Source organism: Tachyglossus aculeatus, chromosome 11 (genome assembly GCF_015852505.1).
Source record: "Tachyglossus aculeatus isolate mTacAcu1 chromosome 11, mTacAcu1.pri, whole genome shotgun sequence".
Taxonomy (NCBI): Eukaryota; Metazoa; Chordata; class Mammalia; order Monotremata; family Tachyglossidae; genus Tachyglossus; species Tachyglossus aculeatus.
In genome coordinates, this window is record NC_052076.1 from 44,738,814 (window position 1) to 44,760,251 (window position 21,438).

The 21,438-nt window shown below is 42.4% G+C and overlaps 1 protein-coding gene across 2 annotated transcripts in view; it reads right to left on the reverse strand.

Annotated features, from left to right (window-relative positions):
* Positions 1–1,008: 1,008 nt before the first annotated feature.
* The window catches only part of ZCCHC14 (zinc finger CCHC-type containing 14), a 76,197-nt gene continuing 55,767 nt past the window's right edge, over positions 1,009–21,438 (reverse strand). Inside the window, exons 4-15 of one of the 2 annotated variants that reach the window (XM_038753834.1) lie at positions 20,354–20,425; positions 19,609–19,718; positions 17,298–17,392; positions 17,120–17,174; positions 14,870–15,152; positions 10,033–10,124; positions 9,514–9,641; positions 8,076–8,216; positions 6,519–7,991; positions 5,227–5,386; positions 4,901–5,007; positions 1,009–4,319 (exon numbers count right to left, since the gene is read on the reverse strand). In XM_038753834.1, coding sequence (XP_038609762.1) covers positions 5,331–5,386; positions 6,519–7,991; positions 8,076–8,216; positions 9,514–9,641; positions 10,033–10,124; positions 14,870–15,152; positions 17,120–17,174; positions 17,298–17,392; positions 19,609–19,718; positions 20,354–20,425 — 2,505 coding nt within the window. In that variant the 3' untranslated portion in view covers positions 1,009–4,319; positions 4,901–5,007; positions 5,227–5,330. Of the gene's footprint in view, positions 4,320–4,900; positions 5,387–6,518; positions 7,992–8,075; positions 8,217–9,513; positions 9,642–10,032; positions 10,125–14,869; positions 15,153–17,119; positions 17,175–17,297; positions 17,393–19,608; positions 19,719–20,353; positions 20,426–21,438 lie in introns of both variants that reach the window. The other variant, XM_038753833.1, reaches the window with a different exon arrangement.

Here is a 21,438-nt window from a genome sequence, read left to right on the forward strand (position 1 = left end):
CTTTTTCTCAACCTACTGGCAAATTTTGCACTAAACCAATACTTTACATTAGAGACAATTTACACAGACAGTTGGAACAGCTCCAGTGAACATGCAACTTTAAGGAGCATGTCAAGAAAACCCTGCATCTGTTTGGTGAAGTAGGGTAATTATCTAAAAACCACAATACTAGAGAATTATTTCATAGGAAAATAGCAATTTACCTGGAAAATCAAGATCATGCAAACTGCTTTAGTCATCATAGGTACAAAAGGATAGAAAAGTGGTCAGCCCTCACTTTTTCCACCAAGGTTCTCTTTGGCACCATTAGCAAGGATAAGTACAGAGTAACAGGAGACGGGAAATGAGTATTTGAGCTCCTGAACCTGCAGGCCTCCGTTTTCAAAGATTTGCAGCAAGGTTCACGCCCGCTAGTAACCACCACCTCATCCACGACCCTGCCAGATGCAGGCAGTAAATATTGTCATGGCTTTCAAAATACCAAGGGACTAAAACAGCTGCCTGGATGGATACTTTAAATAGTCACGACTCCAACGTTTAAACTGCCATCAAGTCTCAGGGCTGAAGAGGAATGGGACACGACCCCAAGACATCCTCCTTCCTCTGAATGAGACAACTTAAATCAACCCACGACGTCACATTCGCTGCCTTTTCCAATTCTCTAGAGGCAATTTCACAAACTCCTGCTACGTTTCAAGCTCCTCTGTCATCCGGGTAACCAGAACAGCTTCACCGTTACCCATATGAGCAGGATTACAACACATAATCTTTTAGCAATCTTGGCTTTGAAGCTACGTCCAAATTCTACCATGAAGATCTCACGCTGATGGAGTGACGGGACATGAATCAAATTCACACTGGCCTTGAAAAGTTTTCCAAGGCCTCTGATCGGAAAATACCAACACCAACCAAAAAACCAACTTCTCGACTTAATCTGTGACGTGGAGACTGAGATCTAATGGCAACCTGGTCTCAGTCTGCAGAACAGCTAATTGAATGGCACGCCAGCCTGTTTTAATTTTTATTTTCAGTACATTAAATTTACTCATAAAAACATTCTAAAAATGTACAATTTTTCCTTTTTAACAAAGTATAATAAAACATAAAAATCCCAATAACAGAATACTGGACATTTACAATTCAAAATCAAATTAGCTGAATATTAAATATTTACAAAACTATATCTTTTAAAAATATTTATAAAGTTACATGCACAATTTGTAATACTAGAATTGACTGAAGTAAAAGAATGGCTCAAAAATGGGAGTAGAATTTTCCTTCATTCCTAGCAGAAAGTTATGTCCAAAAGAAGCTGTGACGTTACCTTGTACTTGAGTACACGAAGATTTGCTTTCAATCTCAGTACCAAACATCTTTTGCTAGACTGTGTGTAAGAACTTATAAACAGATATAGAAAAGTATGATGAGAGTTGTTACAATACATATGAAGTTTATGATATTATTTGGGGATGATGACCTTTGCTCCCCTCCTTCAGAGTTAATATTGTAGTAGTAACATTTACCTTTGGCCTCAACCAGCACAGTATCGTCTTTTAGAATATTGCAAGTGTTAAAACAGTTGAGTATGCTGACGTTCAGTACGATCCATGGAGTTTTAAAATAATTCGGCCTCTTCGAATCCATGGCTTTAATTGTAAACAATTTGCTTTACTCTTTGGGACAGATCCATAGTACAGATAACTATGGACGACAAAACTTGGTTGTACATAAGGAGCTGATGGGTTTTCTTCTAATCGGCGGAGGAGTTGAACAGAGGTACGGTTCCCCTTATGTTCTTTAAGACTTTCCAACATGTAACGCCACCAGTTATCAGTCTGGGACTACACAGCACACCATGTTAAGTATTTAAGTATCGTGGGGGAGGTTGCCAAAAGAAAAAGGTGGGGGCGGTTTGTTGACGCTCATTAATTTTGAGCAGGTATTCACGAGCAATATTGGATTAAACTGAACAGTGGAAGCCTTTGTACACTGTGCTCACGAAGTTTAATGATTTGAGAGATCTCAGTGATAACATTTAGGTAAAGTTACTACTGCTGTGCCTCAATACTTATGTTGGTAGTGTAAAATCGACCACACTGACCTCTTGGAATAAAGGATCCAGAGTTCTATATATTTACTACAAATACTGAATCTACTGTTTACTATGAACAAATAGACTCCTGGAGCCTTGCAGAGGTTACAGAGAATGCTGGTTTGTTCTATTCCCAATACTTCCAATCACGTAAATGCTTTTAAGTTTAAAATAAAGTTATTTTACACGTGCTAGACCCCGTATTTATTCAGTGCTCCTCGGGAATTAGGAAGTTTTTAAAGTTTTAAACACTTAAAATTTCCTAGACTACCAAAATTAAAAGTTAGAAATAAGGTATTTAAGTGTTCTGCATAAAAGCTGAAATAATTTGTTTTACCCAAACGTATGCTACATTTCTATCTGTACCCCAAATGTATCTGTACATTTCACTTTTTCCTACAAATTCTTGAGGATAAAATGGGGTCCAGAGCTTTATTTTTTTTTTTCTTTTTTAAATAAGTGGCTGCCAGACAGACACATGGTACTGTAGTAGAGAAGTGGGGATTGCCAACACCTCCCTGGTTGCTTTAGCCACTGAGATTAAGATCACAACTCAAAGCTGTTATGTATTTAAAAGGGAAGAGAGAACTTGGTGCCTTTTAAGACCGATTAAAGGTTCTTCTCATGCTATTTAAGTTTATGAACTTTGGCTGTTCTTGGGAGAAATGAACCAAATAACACTACCAGTAAAATATTCTGATACCTTAAAGCAGGAATATTCCTTAGGGGAAAGCCCTTTCAAACACTGGGCAGTTAAACGGTTTCTGCATTAGGGATTTCTTCCCTTTAATTTTGAAACTTTCTTGAACTTCAATGCCCTCCTCTGACATCACACGATAACAGCCATATACAAGAAAAAAAATGTATCCTTAACCAGTTTGTTTTGGCAGTTTTCCAATGTGTGAGCTACACTGCCCAATTCTCCTTTTTAAACCTGTAAATCAAATATGTTTACTTTAAAAGTCGGATCATCCTTAAATCCTTAAAACACACTGGTTAATACTTTTTGAACTATTCAGAAGGGTAACACACGTGGGTTTACTCCCCAGTATTGGCCACTAAAACAAAATACAACTCACAAACAATTTTTTTTTTTTTTTGCTATTTTGAGACAAGAGTATTTCAACTGTTGCATTGTGTTGAAACAGGGTTTATTTAAATACAATTAAAATATTCTTTTAAAAAAAGGTTAAAAGTTTGGCTTTCAGCACACATCCAGGCCCCTGAAAAGGCCTTCAAAAATATTAAAATCGTAAACATCAATGAAAACTCCTAAAGTCTTCCTTCAACAAAAACATATAGCATGACAAGTTGCTCCTACTGTCTAGAACTCTTTAAGGCAAAGTTGCATTGTGTCAGTTCTCATCACTCCCACGTATTTAGGTCTTAGAATTTCACAAGAGATCGTGTAACATCCTCAAAATAGTCATTGCAAACATCACAATTATTCAACGCTGTAGTACTGAGTACATGAACAGGGCTGAGAATACAGAGGTCGGTAGCTTCTACATTGCATAGAAATAAGAAATTACTAAATTCTTTTATGAACTGCTTTTCATACAACCAAATATCACACGACTTTTTGCTTTGGTTTCCATAAGGTTGGAAAACAGGACCTCCACAAATTTGAAGTATCACCGCCATCTCATGTTACAATGCCTCTGTATTTGTACCAATTTCAGGGGATAGTTCTGATAATACTGAGCTGAGCTTGAGGCTCTGTCCCACTATAACAGTCCAAATATTTCCAATTCCCAAATGCTTGCTGGAAACCCCCAAATGCCCAATCTACCAGCCTTTTGTGTCAGTATTTTTTTGATACAGGCTTCAGAATTTGGTAACATGCGCTTGGCAGAGACCCCTATGATGTCTAATCCCCGCCTTAAAACAAAAGTTATCGTTCCAGTGGATGACATTTGGAGCCGAACAGTTAGGATTTCATTTCCTCCAACTTGGCAAAGCTATATATCATTTCAAATAAGTGGCATACACCTCTTGTGGCTTCCATCCAAGATTTATCACTTCAAATGCCAGGTTCTAGGTAGTTAATACAATTAACCAGTGAAATACAGTCTATTGCAACAAAGGAGGCCGACAGGAAAACTTTGAAGTCTTTTGATCAATAATAAAATTGTGTTACTGTCGAAATATCAGTCTGAATCCGTTAGCGGTAAGCCTTGGGGTAGAAGTCAACATGACTACTGGTGTTCTTCGGGTTCGTTTCAAACTAGTTTGCAAAAAAAAGTAGCGTAGTTAACATCTCTCAAAGATTTTACCCATGTTGAACAGTAACAGGACTCAAAAGCTGTTTAATGCATTAGAAAAGAAAAACTGAATTCTCAAAGCCTTTATGATCCTTGAGTCTCTGGGAATTGGACCCTTAGAAATTAGGCTTCTTTGTTGCTGGTAAACTATTTCTATCGAATAATGTGGACGTAGTGTATGTTTATTACCAGAAAAAAATGGAAAAAAAAAAAAAACAACAGCCCAAAAAGCCCAAGCTCTAAGTAGGAAAAAGAAAAAGATTACTGTTTTACGTAGTAGGTTATGTGGCCTGCTGGTGCCAATTCTTAAGTGTGGACCATCTTTTTCTCTTGAAGTGGTTTCAAGAGTTACTTTGTCTACTAGAACTGCGGAGAGTTTTGAATCATTTTACATTCTTCTGTAGTGCAATCCTTAAAAATCCCAGAGATTAGTGCCTGATCACTTTTAGGAAAAAACAAACAAATGGAAGAACAAAACAAAACAAACAACCCCCCCCACCCCACCCACCCACCCCACCCCCGGACCAGAGTGTAGACATTTTACCTAGCCTTGGGGTGTCAAGCCCGGCTAGTGAAACTCCGCCTTGAAACTTCCACCTCCGGCTCTCAATTCGGATCACATGTAGCTGCCCTGGAATTACGTGTTTCAGCCTAGAAGGACCAAGTACGGCAATGCTCTTCAGGTAATATATATATATTTTTTTTTGCATTGCAACAAAGAACGTAGGTGGCCAACTTCACCAACCATCTGTGATATCCACTAGGCAAGTCCTGACATCAAGCTCCAAACTAGGATTTTGGCAATCGATAAAACTGGGTTTGAGGCACCCCTAACCTAGATTTTCTAGCCAGTCTAGTAAAGTAAAGCACCTTTGGATTAAAAGTATTAAGCTCAACAGCGACTAGACTTCTCAGGTTTGAATTTAATTTTCCTTGTCTCCATGGCTTAATAGTGTTCTGTTGACAGAAAAATATCAATCTGTGGAGTCAAGACTGTCTGCTGGAGGGGCATATTTCAACCTAAAAGTACCTGGAAAGGGGGGAAAAAGGGAAAAAAAAATCAAATTTGATTGCAAAATCATCACAAACAGCGTGGTCACTATTTATTTCCACAGCAATGATGTAATTTTACGAAAAGCAACGCTAGCGCTTCTAGCACCGAGTCCCACCAAACATTTTGGATTTAATCTTACAAATTTATAAAATTAAATCTCTTTTATGATATGTTAAACATGTACTATGCGCCAGGCGCTGTACTAAACGCTGGGGTAGATACAAGATAAATCAGGCTGGATACAGTCCATGTTCCACATGGCCTCAAAGTATTGATTCCCCACTTTACAGACGCGGTAACCGAGGCACAGAGAAGTTAAGTGACTTGTCCAAGGTCACAAAGCAGACAAGTCGTGGAGCAGGGATTAGAACTCAGGTCCTCCTGATTCCCAGGACTAGGCTCTATCTGCTAAGCCACGCTGCTTCTCAATTATACAACTATAAGGAAATAGTACCCCATGGGAAAACTGCAACCCTAATTCCTTGTTTCGTTTCAGTAGGATTTTTTTCTGAGATTACCTAAGTGAAAGAGGTCAGTCCGTTTAGGCTGCACCCCATTTACCAGAAGGAGGGGTGATTCTCCCCAATCCCACCTATTATCTTAAAAAAAGAAGAGGGCCCACTAGCCACCGAAGTGCTGAAAAGTATTATCTAAATGCACAGCAACGCCCTACAGATTACCCTTTAGATATGTGGAAGTTTGAATAACTGTCCACTGACTGGACTGAAGAGTTAGCACTAAGAAGGTAGATTTCACCCAATTAAAACTAAAAACCCAAACCCCAAAGAGGGTAGAAATCAGGTTACGAGTGAATCCCTCCGCCTCAGATTTAAAAAAAATACCCGATTTCTTAAAACTGTCATTGCAGAAATACAAGTCAATCAAGTTCTCTTCAAAATGTCTATTTTCACTAGGGGTTTTTTTTCCCTAAATGAGGAAGAAATGTAAAGTTTCCTCACTAAAACAAAGGTCACACGTGGTGCTTTGCCAAAGCGTACCAACCTTGGAGTCTTCATTTCCCAAAACAAATCGCTTTCCACCCCCACGGTCAACTCTTCCCCGGACCTTAGTCGCATCGAGGCCCACTAGACTCAAGACACGTCCTTACCTTGCCGATTGAAATCCATCGGTGGCTGCTTGCAGTCCTGAGCACGGTGACCGGTGGCCCCACAGTTGTAGCAAGAAAGGTTCCCACTTTTTTTGTGGCCCGAACCGTTGCCGTTCCCCATCATTCCCTGGGCTTGGTACACCCCCGCCGTCCCCGCCAGAAAGTTCTGCATCGGCGGCACCGCAAACGTGGACTGCCCGCTCAGAACCGAGTCGGGCGTTAAGTTACCGTTATAGGGGGAATGAACCACGGGGAAAGTCGTGCCGCCGTTGTACTGCTGCGTGTTGATATAGCCGTTGCTGCATATGGGACTGAAGGGCAGAAATGGAAAAGTAAACATAGAAGGTCCTGAAAACGGGTGCTGAAAATAGTTAGCATAACTGACCGTCATACCACTTGAACCACAATTCCCACTACACCCGCAGGAAGTACAAACTATGCATCCGGGTGGCTGCTGCTGTTGCTGCTGCTGCGGCTGCTGATGGTGGTGGTGGTGGTGGTGATGGTGATTATTCTGATTTGGTACCGGGAGAGTTCCCGTAGAGCCACTATTACCGCCGCCGCCGCTATAGAAATTGTTTTCAGTGACGGAAGAGAGTGTGGGGCTAGAACTGGGGGCGGGGCAGCTGGTCAGGTTGGCCATGTTCGCAAATGATGTGGACGGGTGGCTGTTGGAAGAGGCAGTGTTACCATTTGCACAGAAGCTGCCTTGCATGGGGGCCACTGGCATACTGCTCATTGCAGAAAAGGCAACTTTGGTGTTGGGTGTATACGGAGCAGTCCTGGGATTTATTATTGCAGGAGACACACTTATCTGCACGTTATTAGAACAGGACGTTTGTCCGGAGAGAGCAGAATCAGCAGGAACAGACGAAGGTACCAGGAGTTTGATTGGCGGACGAGCCACATGGAAGACCGTGCTGGACGTTACAGTGGCAGCAGTACTAGTTTCCACTACTAATGCTGGCTGTGGCGTTGTTTTGATCACTCTGTCCAGAGTGGAAGCATGCACTACTTTGGCCCGGGGACCAAAGGTAACGGTGGGTGAGACCGAATTGTTCTCGGGAACTCCAGAGAGGACTTGGATGGGCTGATGGGGAGAGGACGTGGGTAACACATCCATCATTGCATTCCCAAAGCTCTTTTCCACTTTAATGCTGCCTCTCGGTCCAGGTGCGACCTTACTTCTTTCTTCGAGAGACAAAAGTGAGTGTATAGGGGACGAAAGCAGCTTCACATCGGTGTTTCCTCTTTCCGATTTGTGTACTGAACTCAGCATTCGAATAGGGGCTATGTGAGAGGCGGCCCCCGTCATCATTTGCGCTGGCAGAGGATGGTGACTGGACGGATTTGAGCCCGCGTCGTTCTGCACTGGTAGAACCTGAGCCGTGGGTCTGGCCGAGCTTGAGGTGAAATGATTCAGTAACATGACTGGCTTCTCCTTATCTGTACCTTCCAAGTGAATCTCTAAACCTAGAGAGGGAAAGAGACCTTCAAATCAATACGAACTTCACCAGTCAGGTCAACACAAGCCTAAGTACTGCTCAGGTTTCTTACGTCTCTCATTTTCCTCAGCGCTGTCGGAGCTCTCTTCGCGGGCCTGGATTCCCATGGGACTAGAAGAGGAGCTGGAATACTCAGAAGAACTGCCTTCTCGGGGCACCTGGTGAGTTGGCTGTTCCACATCCACGCGTAACTCTAAGAGGAAGGGAGACGTTACTAAAGCAAAGGGAAAAAAACATTTGAAAACTGGTACCTGTTGCATATGAACTGGAACTGGCTGCATTGAACTGCAGGGCGATTCCCTGCCAACATCTGGGAATCATCATTCTGATATGAAGCGTTTCCACAAGCCTGACGTTGTTTAGCAAGACGGCACACCATCATCCGCATCAGTCTCTCTGTTCTCTGTGCCCATGGATAATTGTGGCCGTGGGAGACCACTAGTGTTTCTCCCAAACACTTCGGAGCATTTCAGAATGAAAGAGATTTGCTGTTCGCTTCCACCCACCATGAAGAACTAAGCAGCCACTGCCCAAATCCCTTCACATTCAGTAGAAAGGGGCACTGGTTCTCACCCATTTCAATAAATAACTGTGGTATTTGTTAAGTGCTTATTATGTGCCAATCACCGCACTAAGCGCAGCAGTAGAAACAAGATAATCCGATCAGACACAATTCCTGTCTCGTAAATAGGAGGGAGAACGGGTACTGAATCCCCATTTTATAGATGAGGGAACAGACTGAGAAGTTAAGTGACTTGTCCAAGGTCACACGGCAGGCAAGTGGAAGAGCTGGGATTAGAATCCATGTTCCCTGACTTCCAAGTCCATGGTCTTCACGCTAAGCCACACTGCTCTGCATCCTCCCTCCCACCACGTCAGTCTCTGACTCTGGTTTTTCTGCCAAGACAACCCATTAACTACTTTTCCTTTCACACACCTTTTTCTCTTGCCTCCGCAAGGAGCAGCCTGGTCTAGTGGAAAAAGTATGGGCCTTGAAGTCAGAGGACCTGAATTCTAATCCAGGTGCTGCCAACTGCTTGTTGTGTGACTCTGGGCAAGTCATTTTATTTCTCTGTACCTCACTTTCCTCAACTTCAAAATGGGGAATCAGTACCCGTTCTCTCTCCCACTTAGACTGTGAGCCCCATGTGGGATAGGGACTTTGCCCATCCTGTTTAGCTTGTATCCTTGTATCTTTCCCAGAGCTTAGAACGGTGCCTGACAAATAGTAAGTGCTTAAAAGAAAAACCAAAACAAACAAACAAATAAAAAAAGATAAATTCCCACGCACATAAAATCTGAAGACCAGTGGCTTTGGAGTTTGTTACTGGTGTGAAGGGGTTTTTTGGTGTTTTTTTTTTTTAAGGCTGTACTGGATAGCCCCATTTTAAATTCTCTTTGTTCACTGCCAAGCATACCTGGGTGCTCACATTTTTTTTTGTGATTATATAGGCCTTATAGCTCAAAATAATTTTCTTTAAAATTCTTACCTGCAGCATGAGTGCCACGGATGCTTTGGATAGGTCCTACATGGCTAGTAGGTGGGACCCTGGCCACTCCACTGCTGGTAACTGAAGATGGCAATGAAGGATTTAGGCACCGTTTCTCTGATTTCTCCCTATAAGCATAAACAGTACACACAACTGCTGATTAAAACAATTCCTTTCATTACAAAACACGGGCAAGTTCTCAACTACTCTGCTTGGCTACACACTCTCCGCAGTGAGAGGTCTGATCAATTTCAAGGGCGGAAATAAAATCAAACCCTTCTTGAGCGTTTTGAGATTCACCACTGGTTTTGTCTAACAAATTACAATACAGAATTGTAGTTTGACAAGGAATTAATTTCCACCTGACTGGATTAACAAGTATCACAACTACAAAACAAACCAGTCACAAAAGGCAAATCGAAAAAATAAATAACTCACAGCCCGTGGGGCTAATTTGCTTATTGCAGCATTTTATAATAAAATCCATTTACCCACCGCAAACGCACGGTCTTCACTTACTTTTCTAGCTCTAGCTGAGTCTTCAGCTTTTTCTTTGCTCCCATGGTTAGAGATTCAAATTTATTCAGATCTTCCTCGGTAAGACTCAAAAACTTATACGGGAGAAATAGGGAAAAGTCATTTAGAGACAAAAACAAACACCTTCAACCTGAAGATGGCTTTCAACTAAGCAATCACGATTACAATTAGATGTCCAGCCGCAACAAAAACGTTTAACAGGATTTTATAGAAATATTTCCATGTTTTCATGTCAACCATTCACAACAAAGCAACATATATCCACAAGGAAGTTTTTCAATGTTCTAGTGCTTAGAGTTTTAGATACTGTGGGAAACCGGGAAGGTTAACTTTTCCACCTCTAGCCTTCCTGGAATGCCAGCAGGGGATTGCGCTCCGAAGGCAGCAAAAAGACGGAGCCTAGACTGTAAGCCCCTGTCAAGCACTTGTGCTCTACACAGTAAGCACTCACTAAGTGACTGGTTGAGCCACTTCCTGTTTGGAAACACAGTGGTAGAGCCAAGTGACCCAAATCTTTTGCATTCGCGTATTTCCTTCTGCCTTCAGGATGTCTCAACTTGGACATCCCGCTGACGCTTCAAACTTAACCCCTAACGGCTGCCCAACTTTCCCATGACTGTAGGCAACACAACAACCCTCTCTTGTCTCACGCCCAGAACTGATGCATTATCTCTGGGTCATCTCTCTTATTCTATCTGCATAGTCCATCTGTCAACAAGTCCTGTTGATTCTGCCTTTCACTCCACCCCTTCCTCTCCATTCAAGCTGCTACCCTGCTGATCCAAACTCTTGTCATTTTCTGCCTCAACTACCCCAAAAGCCTCCTCACTGACTGTGCGCCTCTTTCCACCTCTCAAAAATCTCCAATGGTTGCCCATCTACCTCCACATAAACTACTCACTTCTGGTTTCAGGCCACTCAATCATCTCTCTCTCACCAACCTAACTTGACTCTTCTCCCACTAACAATCAATCAATTGTATTTATTGAGTGCTTACTGTGTGCAGAGCACTGTACTAACCGCTTGGGAGAGTCCAATATAACTGAATTGGTATATACGTTCCCTGCCCCATATGAACTTACAGCATATATGCTTTTTTTAGGGTATTTGTTAAGCGGTTACTATGTTCCAGGCACTGTTGTAAGTACTGGGTTAGATACAAGGGAATCAGGTTGGACACCATCCATGTCCCACATGGGGCTCACAGCCTTAATCCCCATTTTATAGATGAGGTAACAGACACAGAAAAGTTAAGTGACTTGCCGGAGGTCACAGGAGACAAGCGGAGGAGCAAGGATTAGAACTCAGGTCCACACTGTGCTCTCCTAACCCCAACCTGTCTCACTGTCAACCCCTTACTCACATCCTCCCACCTCCCTGGAACTCCCTTTCAAATGTGACATCTTCAAACACTACTAAAATCGTATCTCCTCCAAGAACCCTTCCCTAACCTCTCATTTTCCCAACCTATTCACCCTCCCTTCTGTGTTGCCTATAACCCATAAGCATTTTGATAGCCCACAGCACTTATTCCCTCCGACTCTATAGTACTATTCTTTCCCAAGCTCCTAATACAGTGCTCTGCCCACAGTAATCACTCAAATACCATTGAGTGTGTAATGCTTTAACCTAGGGGCCCCTCACTTAAGCCACAGCAGAGTTGCAGGAGGAACCTGGCTCTCCCTTAGCCCAACATTGGGAGAGCTAAGAGACAATGCGTGGGAAATTCTCACTCCTGCCCTGCCCATGAGCGGCAATAACACTATGGGAAAACCCAGCCCTCTGCCATGACTGGCTCCATGAGCTTTTGAAATGCCAGATTGGGGAAATCTCTTCTGCTGCAAGGCACTTCCTGAAGACTCAAAGTTGGGACTAGAACTGGGACTGTACCCCCGGCAATGACAATTTCTGGCGGTGGTCCCATTCTGCCCCCTCCTTTCATTAGCTGGAGTACCTTTTCATCAATTTCAAAGACACTTATAAAAGCAGTTATTAAAATGCACATCATTGATACGAACAGTGAGGAGCTTCAAAATAATTATTAAGACATAGAATTTGCTCTAACCAATCAAAATACTGATGAAGCAGTTAACTGGGTAAAAGTCTAAGTGCCTTTTATGAAAGAAGACAACATTCTTGAGATAAATATGATCCAGCTGCCACAGGTGAACATAAGGTAAAGGTAGTGCTTGTTAAAAGAGGCACACAGTTCTGGGATATAGCAACAACAGAATAACATGCAAATCAGGAGGAAAATGTTCCCCGATATTCTGCACTGGTCAGACCATTATTAAAATAACTACTTGCAGTTTTAGATAATGCTCTTCAAAAGAGAAGTAGAAAAAAAAGGGGAGGGTCTGGAATTGAGTGTCAAATGGGGGGGGGGGGGGCGATTGATAGAGATAAATTTGACAAAGACTAACTGAATGGGGTCATTTATCCCACAGTAGGAAAGACTTAACTGCTTTCATGTATATGAAGAGGTTTTACATGGATGTCAATCTATCATAGACTGGATGAAAGAAAATGGGCTTAAAATAAAGCAGGAGAGATTTAACTGGGCAAAAGGAAGTACTTCTGATACTGAATACCAAGAGGGGTATTAAGTCTGCATCCTTGGAGATCTTACTAAAAAAAACCAAACAAACAGATATCCAACCATCTGGATGATTGTGAATCCCTGCCTGGAAACGGGGGGATACCAAATGATCCTAGCAATCCTTTCCAACTCTATGATCAAGGACCTTACCAGTTTCTTAAAAAAAAAAAAAAAGTAGTTTAGTATACGGAAATGAAAGTACTGCTAGAGGATTAGTTAGTTTACAAGAAAGTACATTGGCTATTTTGAGATATCCAAAGTTCAAGATTTGACAACCATTAGGCAAAGGGTGGATTCATTTTCATTTCAAAAACATATACACTCTCACCCATGTCGCTCTCAAAAATTCCATAGGTTTTGGGGATGCAGGAAGATGGCAGATGCTACTGGCCCCCAGCAGTCATTCTATAGGTTACTCATGCCAAATAGGCACACACACAACACTGTGACACCTTTCGAAATTCACCAGGATTCAGTTTAATAATTTTAGTTAATTACCTCATTAAAGAAATAAACAAGTGGAAGTGATTTTTAAGTTCCCTTCTCTTTTCAGGTTAGTTAAAACCATATTCTAGGTAAGCCTCTTTGTTTTGCTATCTTTGGTATCCTGATTAGAATTCTGTGTCCTGCTGAAAAAGTCCGGAGCAAAAAAGGGGAATTTTATCCCTTTCACCACAAATCATTTTATCCAGCAGAGGGAGCATGGAGCCCAGAAGAGCAGCATGCACTTCACCTCATAGGATGTATTTTAATAAAAACCAAGGATGGTATTTGTTAAGCGCTTACTATGTGCCCAGTATGTAAATAAAGATACATTTATTTCAGTATTTCAGAGTTTCTCTTTCAAATTTACTTGCCAGTATCTGAGTTTGAGAAGACGTACTGACAGCAAAAAAGAACTTTGCGGGCTCCTCCTCCCATCCCCTTACTGTAGGGGTTCCTCCAGGGTCAGTTCTTGGTCCCCTTCTGTTCTCTATCTACACTCACTCCCTTGGTGAACTCATTCGCTCCCACGGCTTCAACTCTCATTTCTACGCTGATGACACCCAAATCTACATCTCTGCCCCTGCTCTCTCTCCCTCCAGGCTCGTATCTCCTCCTGCCTTCAGGACATCTCCATCTGGATGTCTGCCCGCCATCTAAAACTCAGTATGTCCAAGACTGAACTCCCTATCTTCCCTCCCAAACCCTGCCCTCTCCCTGACTTTCCCGTCACTGTGGACGGCACTACCATCCTTCCCGTCTCACAAGCCCGTAAACTTGGTGTCATCCTCGACTCCGCTCTCTCGCTCACACGACACATCCAATCCGTCACCAAAACCTGCCGGTCTCACCTCCTCAACATCGCCAAGATCCTCCCTTTCCTCTCCATCCAAACCGCTACCTTGCTGGTTCAATCTCTCATCCTAGCCCCACTGGACTACTGCATCAGCCTCCTCTCTGCTCTCCCATCCTCCTGTCTCTCCCCACTTCAGTCTATACTTCACTCTGCTGCCCAGATCATCGTTATGCAAAAACGCTCTAGGCATGTTACTCCCCTCCTCAAAAACCTCAAGTGGCTGCCTGTCAACCTTCGAATCAAGCAAAAACTCCTCACTCTCGGCTTCAAGGCTGTCCATCCCCTGGCCCCCTCCTACCTCACCTCCCTTATCTCCTTCTCCAGCCCAGCCCGCACCCTCCACTCCTCTGCCACTAACCTCCTCACTGTACCTCATTTTCGCCTGTCCCGCCGTCAACCCCCAGCTCACGTCCCTCCCTTGGCCTGGAATGCCCTCCCTCCACCCATCCGCCAAGCTAGCTCTCTTCCTCCCTTCAAAGCCCTACTGAGAGCTCACCTCCTCCAGGAGGCCTTCCCAGACTGAGCCTCCCTTTTCCTCTCCTCCCATCCCCCCCCACCCTACCTCCTTCCCCTCCCCACAGAACTCGTATATATTTGTACAGATTTATTACTCTATTATTTTACTTGTACATAGTTACTATTCTATTAATTTTGTTAACAGTGTGAATATAGCTTTAATTCTATTTGTTCTGACGATTTTGACACCTGTTTACATGTTTTGTTTTGTTATCTGTCTCCCCCGTCTAGACTGCAAGCCCGTTGTTGGGTAAGGACCGCCTCTACACGTTGCCAACTTGTACGTCCCAAGCGCTTAGTACAACGCCCTACACACAGTAGGCGCTCAATAAATACGATTAAATGAATGAATGAACGAATCTTACCTTCTCCATTGTGAGCTGTTTGAAGACAGGGTAGTACTTGTGCAAACGCAGTTTCCTGAGCCAGTCTAAAATCCCATTTTGTTCCTGGGTCTGAGGGGTCTGCAGACTGGAAGACATTAATATGGGGGAAGTGGTGTCCATCTGGGTGCGATAAGCCAACGATGAGCCAGCACTCCCTGAAGGAGAGCAGTGGGGCAGTGCTACGGCTGCGCTAGCCGAGTGCGGTATGTGATGTTGACTGGTGCTCTGGGAAGACTGAATGCCGGCTACTCCACACACGGGTCTGCAAATATAAGTTTTTTGTTTGTTTTTTTTTTTATTTTTAAATTAGCACAAGCTACTGTCAAGTGGCAACATTCTGGATGCTTTTCTAAGGTACACAGAAAGAAAGATTACTGCTAAATTCTACATTTAATGCACTGAATTAAATGGTAATTTGACAGGGATAATGATGATAATAATAATTCTGGTATTTGGTAAGTGCTTACTGTCTGCCAGACACTGTACTAAGTGCTGGGATGGATACAAGCGTATCAGGTTGGACACAGTCCCTGTGCCACATGGGGCTCTAAGTCTTAATCCCTATTTTACTCATGGGGAAACTGAGACAGAGAAGTGAGCTGACTTGCCCATGGTCACACAGCAGATAAGTGGGGGAGCTGGGATTAGAATTCATGACCTTCTGACTCCCACGCGCATGCTCAAAACACTATACCATGCTGCTGCTCAACAGAGTTTATAGAGCGGATCATAAAGTACAGCAGTGTTGGGGATGATGACAATTTGTCAAACAGAAAGAGGTCAAGTACACTTTGCAAAGGATTTAGAGGGGAGAAGTCAAAGCATTTATGCACTTTTAAAGGTAAGTACTGGGCCTTTTCTTCAAGGATTTTCTCCAGTGCAGTAATTCTGCAAGGAAAATTCCCAAGAATTAACAATTAAAAAAAATCCTGTAGAAAGCAAGCACCTCCACCCCTAAAAAAGTTTGCCACCACCCAAAGATAATGGTGTGCAGGTCACTGTCCTTTAGCAATGACTCGTCAAGAACCCCAAATTTAGTTAAGATTTGCAAGTGTATCAAAATAGGCATACCAGAGCTTTGTTACAGTATTACTTTGGAAATATTTCTCCTAAAGTGTGACCAACGAAACACAGCACCTCCCCACTGAAATCAAACACTGTGTATTTTAAAATGTGAAGTGGACAACACTCTTTGTTTCCCTTCTTCCTCTCTCCTTTCCCTTGCTATTGTTACATCACTGGAAGAGCAGGGATCACCTGTTGACATTTTATCAGAAAGTCTTTAAATACTCAGTTTTTGATTTTCACATGTCTTTAAGAGGTATGATGGGAGAAGGAACAGGAGAAAAACTGCCGGTCCCTTTTCTCTTCAACGTTGCTTGGCACATCATCGACTGAAGTGAAACTTCTCTTTACACCACACTGCTGCCCTGACCACCTTCCTGAAATCGTGCTCAGCACTTCTTTCCATTCCTCAAAGCCCTCTGACGGTTGCCCATTTTTGAGATTCCTTAGAGGAAGGTTACCATCATTTTTTTTTTTAAATTTCCAAGTGCTTACATCAGTGCATTTCATTCAGTAGATGTTCAATATTCATTCATTCATTCGTATTTGAGCGCTTACTATGTGCAGAGCACTGTACTAAGCACTTGAAAAGTACAATGCGGCAACAGAGAGAGACAGCCCCTACCCAACAATGGGCTCACATACCATTTCTTCTACTACTACCTTACCGTTTGAAAAACAACGCCAAGAATAACATATTTTATCTTGATGTCTGGCTGATAAAAGCCCTGAACAAAATGCTCTGGAATATGAGTTCAATTAAGGTTTTGATTTTAACTCTTCAGGCCACTCAACCCAAACCAATGACATTTGAGAAAAGCTGGTGAATGAGAGGTAGCATGGCCTAGTAGATACAACACAGGGCTGGGAGTCAGAAGGACCTGGATTCTAATCCTGGCTCTGCCTCTTGTCTGCTGTGTGACCTTGAGTAAGACACTTCACTTCTCTGTGCCTCAGTTACCTTATCTGTAAAATGGGCATTGAGACCGTGAGCCCCACGTGCAACGTGGACTTAGCCTGTATCTATCCCAATGCTTAGTACAGTGCCTGGGACACAGTAAGAGCTTAAACACCATTTAAAAAAAAAAACTGTTCACCCTAAACAAGAGATAAATAATTTTATTCCCCTGTTCAGAAATTCATAATCATTTTAAGATTCCTCACCTTCCAGATATCCCCATCATAGTGCCTACTTTAGAAAGGGAAAGGTTGCCAGGACCTAAAAAACAAACAAAAAATTAAGACATTAAATTCACAGTCGTGCATTTTTCATGGTTTTATGGGCTGGATTTGTGGGGAGAGAGTGGTCGCTCTTGAACTGCGCTACTTGATTTAAACTCACTTGAACTTCGAAGTTGTTGGATGAGAGATGAAGTGCTGAAGAATTTCTTAACGTGGTCATTTTTCAATATATGTGACGGTAAAGAGGCCAAATACCTAGAAGTTAAAACAAAATGATCCCTTTCAACTTCACAAGTATAAGTAATCATAAGATGGAAAATTAAAGCACAAATTCATAGAGGCACTACTAGAGTGTGAGGCACATTGTCTTTGTGCAACGACTGTTAAAAAAACTGCATAAAAGTTTAGGAATGAAACAGGCCAAATTATAATTTGATATTTAGCACTAAATTAGTTTGAATTTCTAGATTTTTTCCATATTTCATTCTGTTTTTTACTTCATGTGACCAGGCAGATTCTCCTCATGTCCTTTCAACAGTGTCAGTTCCTCTTGGAGAAAGGAGGCAGAGGGAGAAGGGTTGGGTAGGGACTGTCTCTATATGTTGCCAACTTGTACTTCCCAAGCGCTTAGTACAGTGCTCTGCACACAGTAAGCGCTCAATAAATACGATTGATGATGACTGAGACTTCTAGGGTCCCCCTTTTTAGCGGGCGAATTAATCCAGGGCCCTCCAGCAACAAGATGCCAGTGTCACAGTAGCCCGATAGTCACTGAGAAACTCTAGTTCTAGGCCAGAGAGGATCACCACACTGCCCTGATCCAACACACTTTCAAATGGTATGTACAAGAAAGGTCGAGAGGAGAAAGTAACCCCCTTACCCTCCAAATCTGGAGGTTCATTAGTATACACCAGGTTGGGACTGTGCCAGGATAATAATAATAATAATAATAGAGGTATTTGTTAAGCGCTTGGGTAGATCCAAGCAAATAAGGTTGGACACAGTCCCTGTCTCTCATGGGGCTCACAGTCTTAACCCCATTTTACAGATGAGGTAACAGACACAGGGGAAGTGAAGTGACTTGCCCAAGGTCACACAGCAGACAAGTGGTGGAGCGGGGATTAGAACATTATTCTGAGTCCCAGGCCTGAGCTCTATGAACTAGGCCATACCGCTTCTATTGCAGTACTCACAAAGGATTCTGAAATGTGACAGAATGTGACCCTTTTGACTGTAAGCTCATCGTGGGCAGGGAACGAGTCTACCAACTCTTTTGTACTGTTCTCTTCTAAGCACTTAGTACGGTGCTCTGCGCACAGGAAGTGCTCAATAAATACCACTGACTGACTGAAGTAGAATTGCCAGTGTTTTCTAAATTATGGAAGCAGTAGGAACTGGTGAAAAGAGCACAGGTCTGGGAATTAGAGCACCTAGGTTTCAGCCTGTCTACTGTGAGACCTTGGGCAAGTCACTTAACTTCTGTGCCTCAGTTCCCTCATCTGCAAAATGACGATTCAATACCTGCTCTCCCTCCTCACACTGTGAGCCCATGTGAGAGCTGATTATCTTGAATCTGCCCCAGTGCTTGGCACATAGTAAATGCTTAGCAAATACTACAATTATTATTACCAATAATAATGAAAATGATATTTATTGAGCTATAATTTCCAGACCATTAACCGAAGTGCATTCCTAGAAGTTTTTTTTTAAAGTTCTGGATTATTGTCCTAAGAAAACAGTTTTTAAAGAAATTTGCCATATTTTAACTATGAAGCCAGCTTCCCGTATCTCAATTCTAAAAGACTACATTTATTCAAATATTTTCTAGGGTAAAAACTCTCAATCAGGACATTTGCAGAATACAGCTAACCGCAGAACAAGAAAAATGACATTTTCAAAGACACCTGAATCCGTTCAATCAATCCCACTAGATCCAGACAATGGATCGGCTTCTTCCTAGCATGACTCTGTGAAAGTTGACTTCAAGCTTTTCACCCTGATTAAAATTCTGATATGCTCAAGAGAATGGGTTTAGTTTGCGTACATACCCACTCCCTCATAAGGCGTGTACTCCATACAGTAGTAGTAGAATAAATCTACCTAACTGGATCTTTGAATTCCTGGGTCTGCTCTAGGTTTAGAGTACCTTTTCCAGAACTACCTCTGGCTGAACCAACATTCCCAAGGTGGCTTAGGTGACACGGGAACTATTCTCTTCCTTCCCTGGCACACGCTACTAGGCAATACCCTGGCACCTCGGGAGGGAAGGGAAGCAGAATGTTAAAATGTTTGAAAATCCCTAATAATGATTTCTATTCATCTTTCTTCATAGCAAACAAGTAACAATAACGCGATTTCCAAAATTCGTGCATTATTTCAAAACTTGGATTATGGAAGACATTGCCCCTTTCTTATGTTTCCCTTTTGGAAAAGGAAAGGAACCGAAGAGCAGCTGGTAAAGAGAGTTTTACCTTAGGTCCGATTCCAGGTCCATGTGGTTTCTTTCTAGATAAAATGAATCTGAACCAGCTAGGCAAGGAATGAATTTTTCCAGGTTTTCTTCAGGGTACAGCTGAGACAACTAAAAGAGAGAGATTACAACAGTGAGCACGTACACGCAAATTGTTGAACCAAAAGTTAAGTTGGTAACCGCATCTCCTGACACCTAGGCCAGAGGTCCTCCTACTTGGCCTAACAACATCCAGCCATCTGGTCATAGTTCAGTTGTCACTGTCCTTGCCCCTATTCTTCTGCTTCTGGGTCTGAGCTGTCATGTTTGAACCAGCCCAGGGCACAACTGCCAGAGACACCCAGCTAAATGAGATGAGCTTACCCTCTTCTCACTTTCCTCACACTCAGACTGACATGATATAAAGCTTATGTCTGCTCTCACCACCAAAACACCAAGCACACAGCAAGCACTTAGAAATAAGACTGTGGCTGCTACTGCAATTGATCTTCTTACCCCATTTCACCCAGTGGGCAAGACAGAAGAACTGGGATGACGTTAAAAATGAACGGCAATCACTATTATTGCCAGAGAGTTTGACCTGCTCATGAATGTGATCACAAGCTTACATACGGCTGTGACTATATAATACAAACGCCACAAAAACAAAAATGCGGTCTTGCACTTGTGCTCAACTCACTGAAATCACTCGGTAGCACAAGTTCCCTCATTTGCTCTCCTGAAAAAAATGTAGCTCAACTATTTACCTTTGAAATAAATTCAGTCACTTCAGTGGAAGATTTGGTTATTGATGTTACTGAAGAATCAGACCATGAGACCTGAAATACAATTTAGTTAAGATCAGAGAGGAATAGAAATTCATTGGTAATTTGTATACTTTCTGTGCAACATCTGAATGAGGTGTTTGTTTCCTACGAGACTTAGGAGGATGCAAATAAAAGCTCTCAGACTCACTCATCCAATTTTCTACTCATCAATAAAAACAGAATCCCTCTTTTTACTCTTCAATCAATAGTACCTACTGAGCATCTACTGTGTGCACGCAGAGCATTATAATGAAGTAGCTGGGAGATTGTAATAAAATTAGCCCCTCAATCAAAGGCCTTACAATGTAGAGGGGAAAAGAGACATTAAAATAAATGAGGATAAGGGAAGGTACTAGAGTATAGAGAAGAGTGCTAGGGTGGAGTGTGAGTTCTCAAGTGCCTAGGTGATACAAAAGTCACAGTGGTGAGAATAAAGAGTGATAAGAAGACAAATTATTTGGAAATGGCCTCTTGGTGGAGATGTGATTTTAGAAGAGCTTTGAAGTTGGATGTAACAACCAGATGAGAAGGGGGAGGGAGTTCCACACAGGAAGAAAGATGTGTGCAAGAGGTCAGTGGTGGGAGAGGCAAAATGAAGCATAAGGAGTAGGTTGGTTTTAAAAAGGAACTAAATGCGTAAATTGCCGTGTAGTGGAGGAAGAGAGATGATAACAGGGAGAGAGCTGATTGTGTAGCTTATAGCTAATTCCGTTGTATTGTGCTCTCCCAAGAGCTTAGTACAGTGCTCTGCACATAAGAGTTCAATTAAATACCACTGATTGATTAAAGCTGATAATCCAGAGTTATATAAATAGGATATAAATAGGAATGGGTAAGCACTGGAGGTTTTTGAGGAGAAGGGAGATGTGTGAAGTTTCATAAAAACAATCCAATGGCAGAGAGAAGTATGGACTGGAGAGGGGAGAAATGTGCTTGGACCAGCGCTGTGGCAGTTTTAAATGGAGAGGCAGGAGTGGATTCTCGAAATGTTGTGGAGGAAGAACTGACAAGATTTGGCAAGTCTG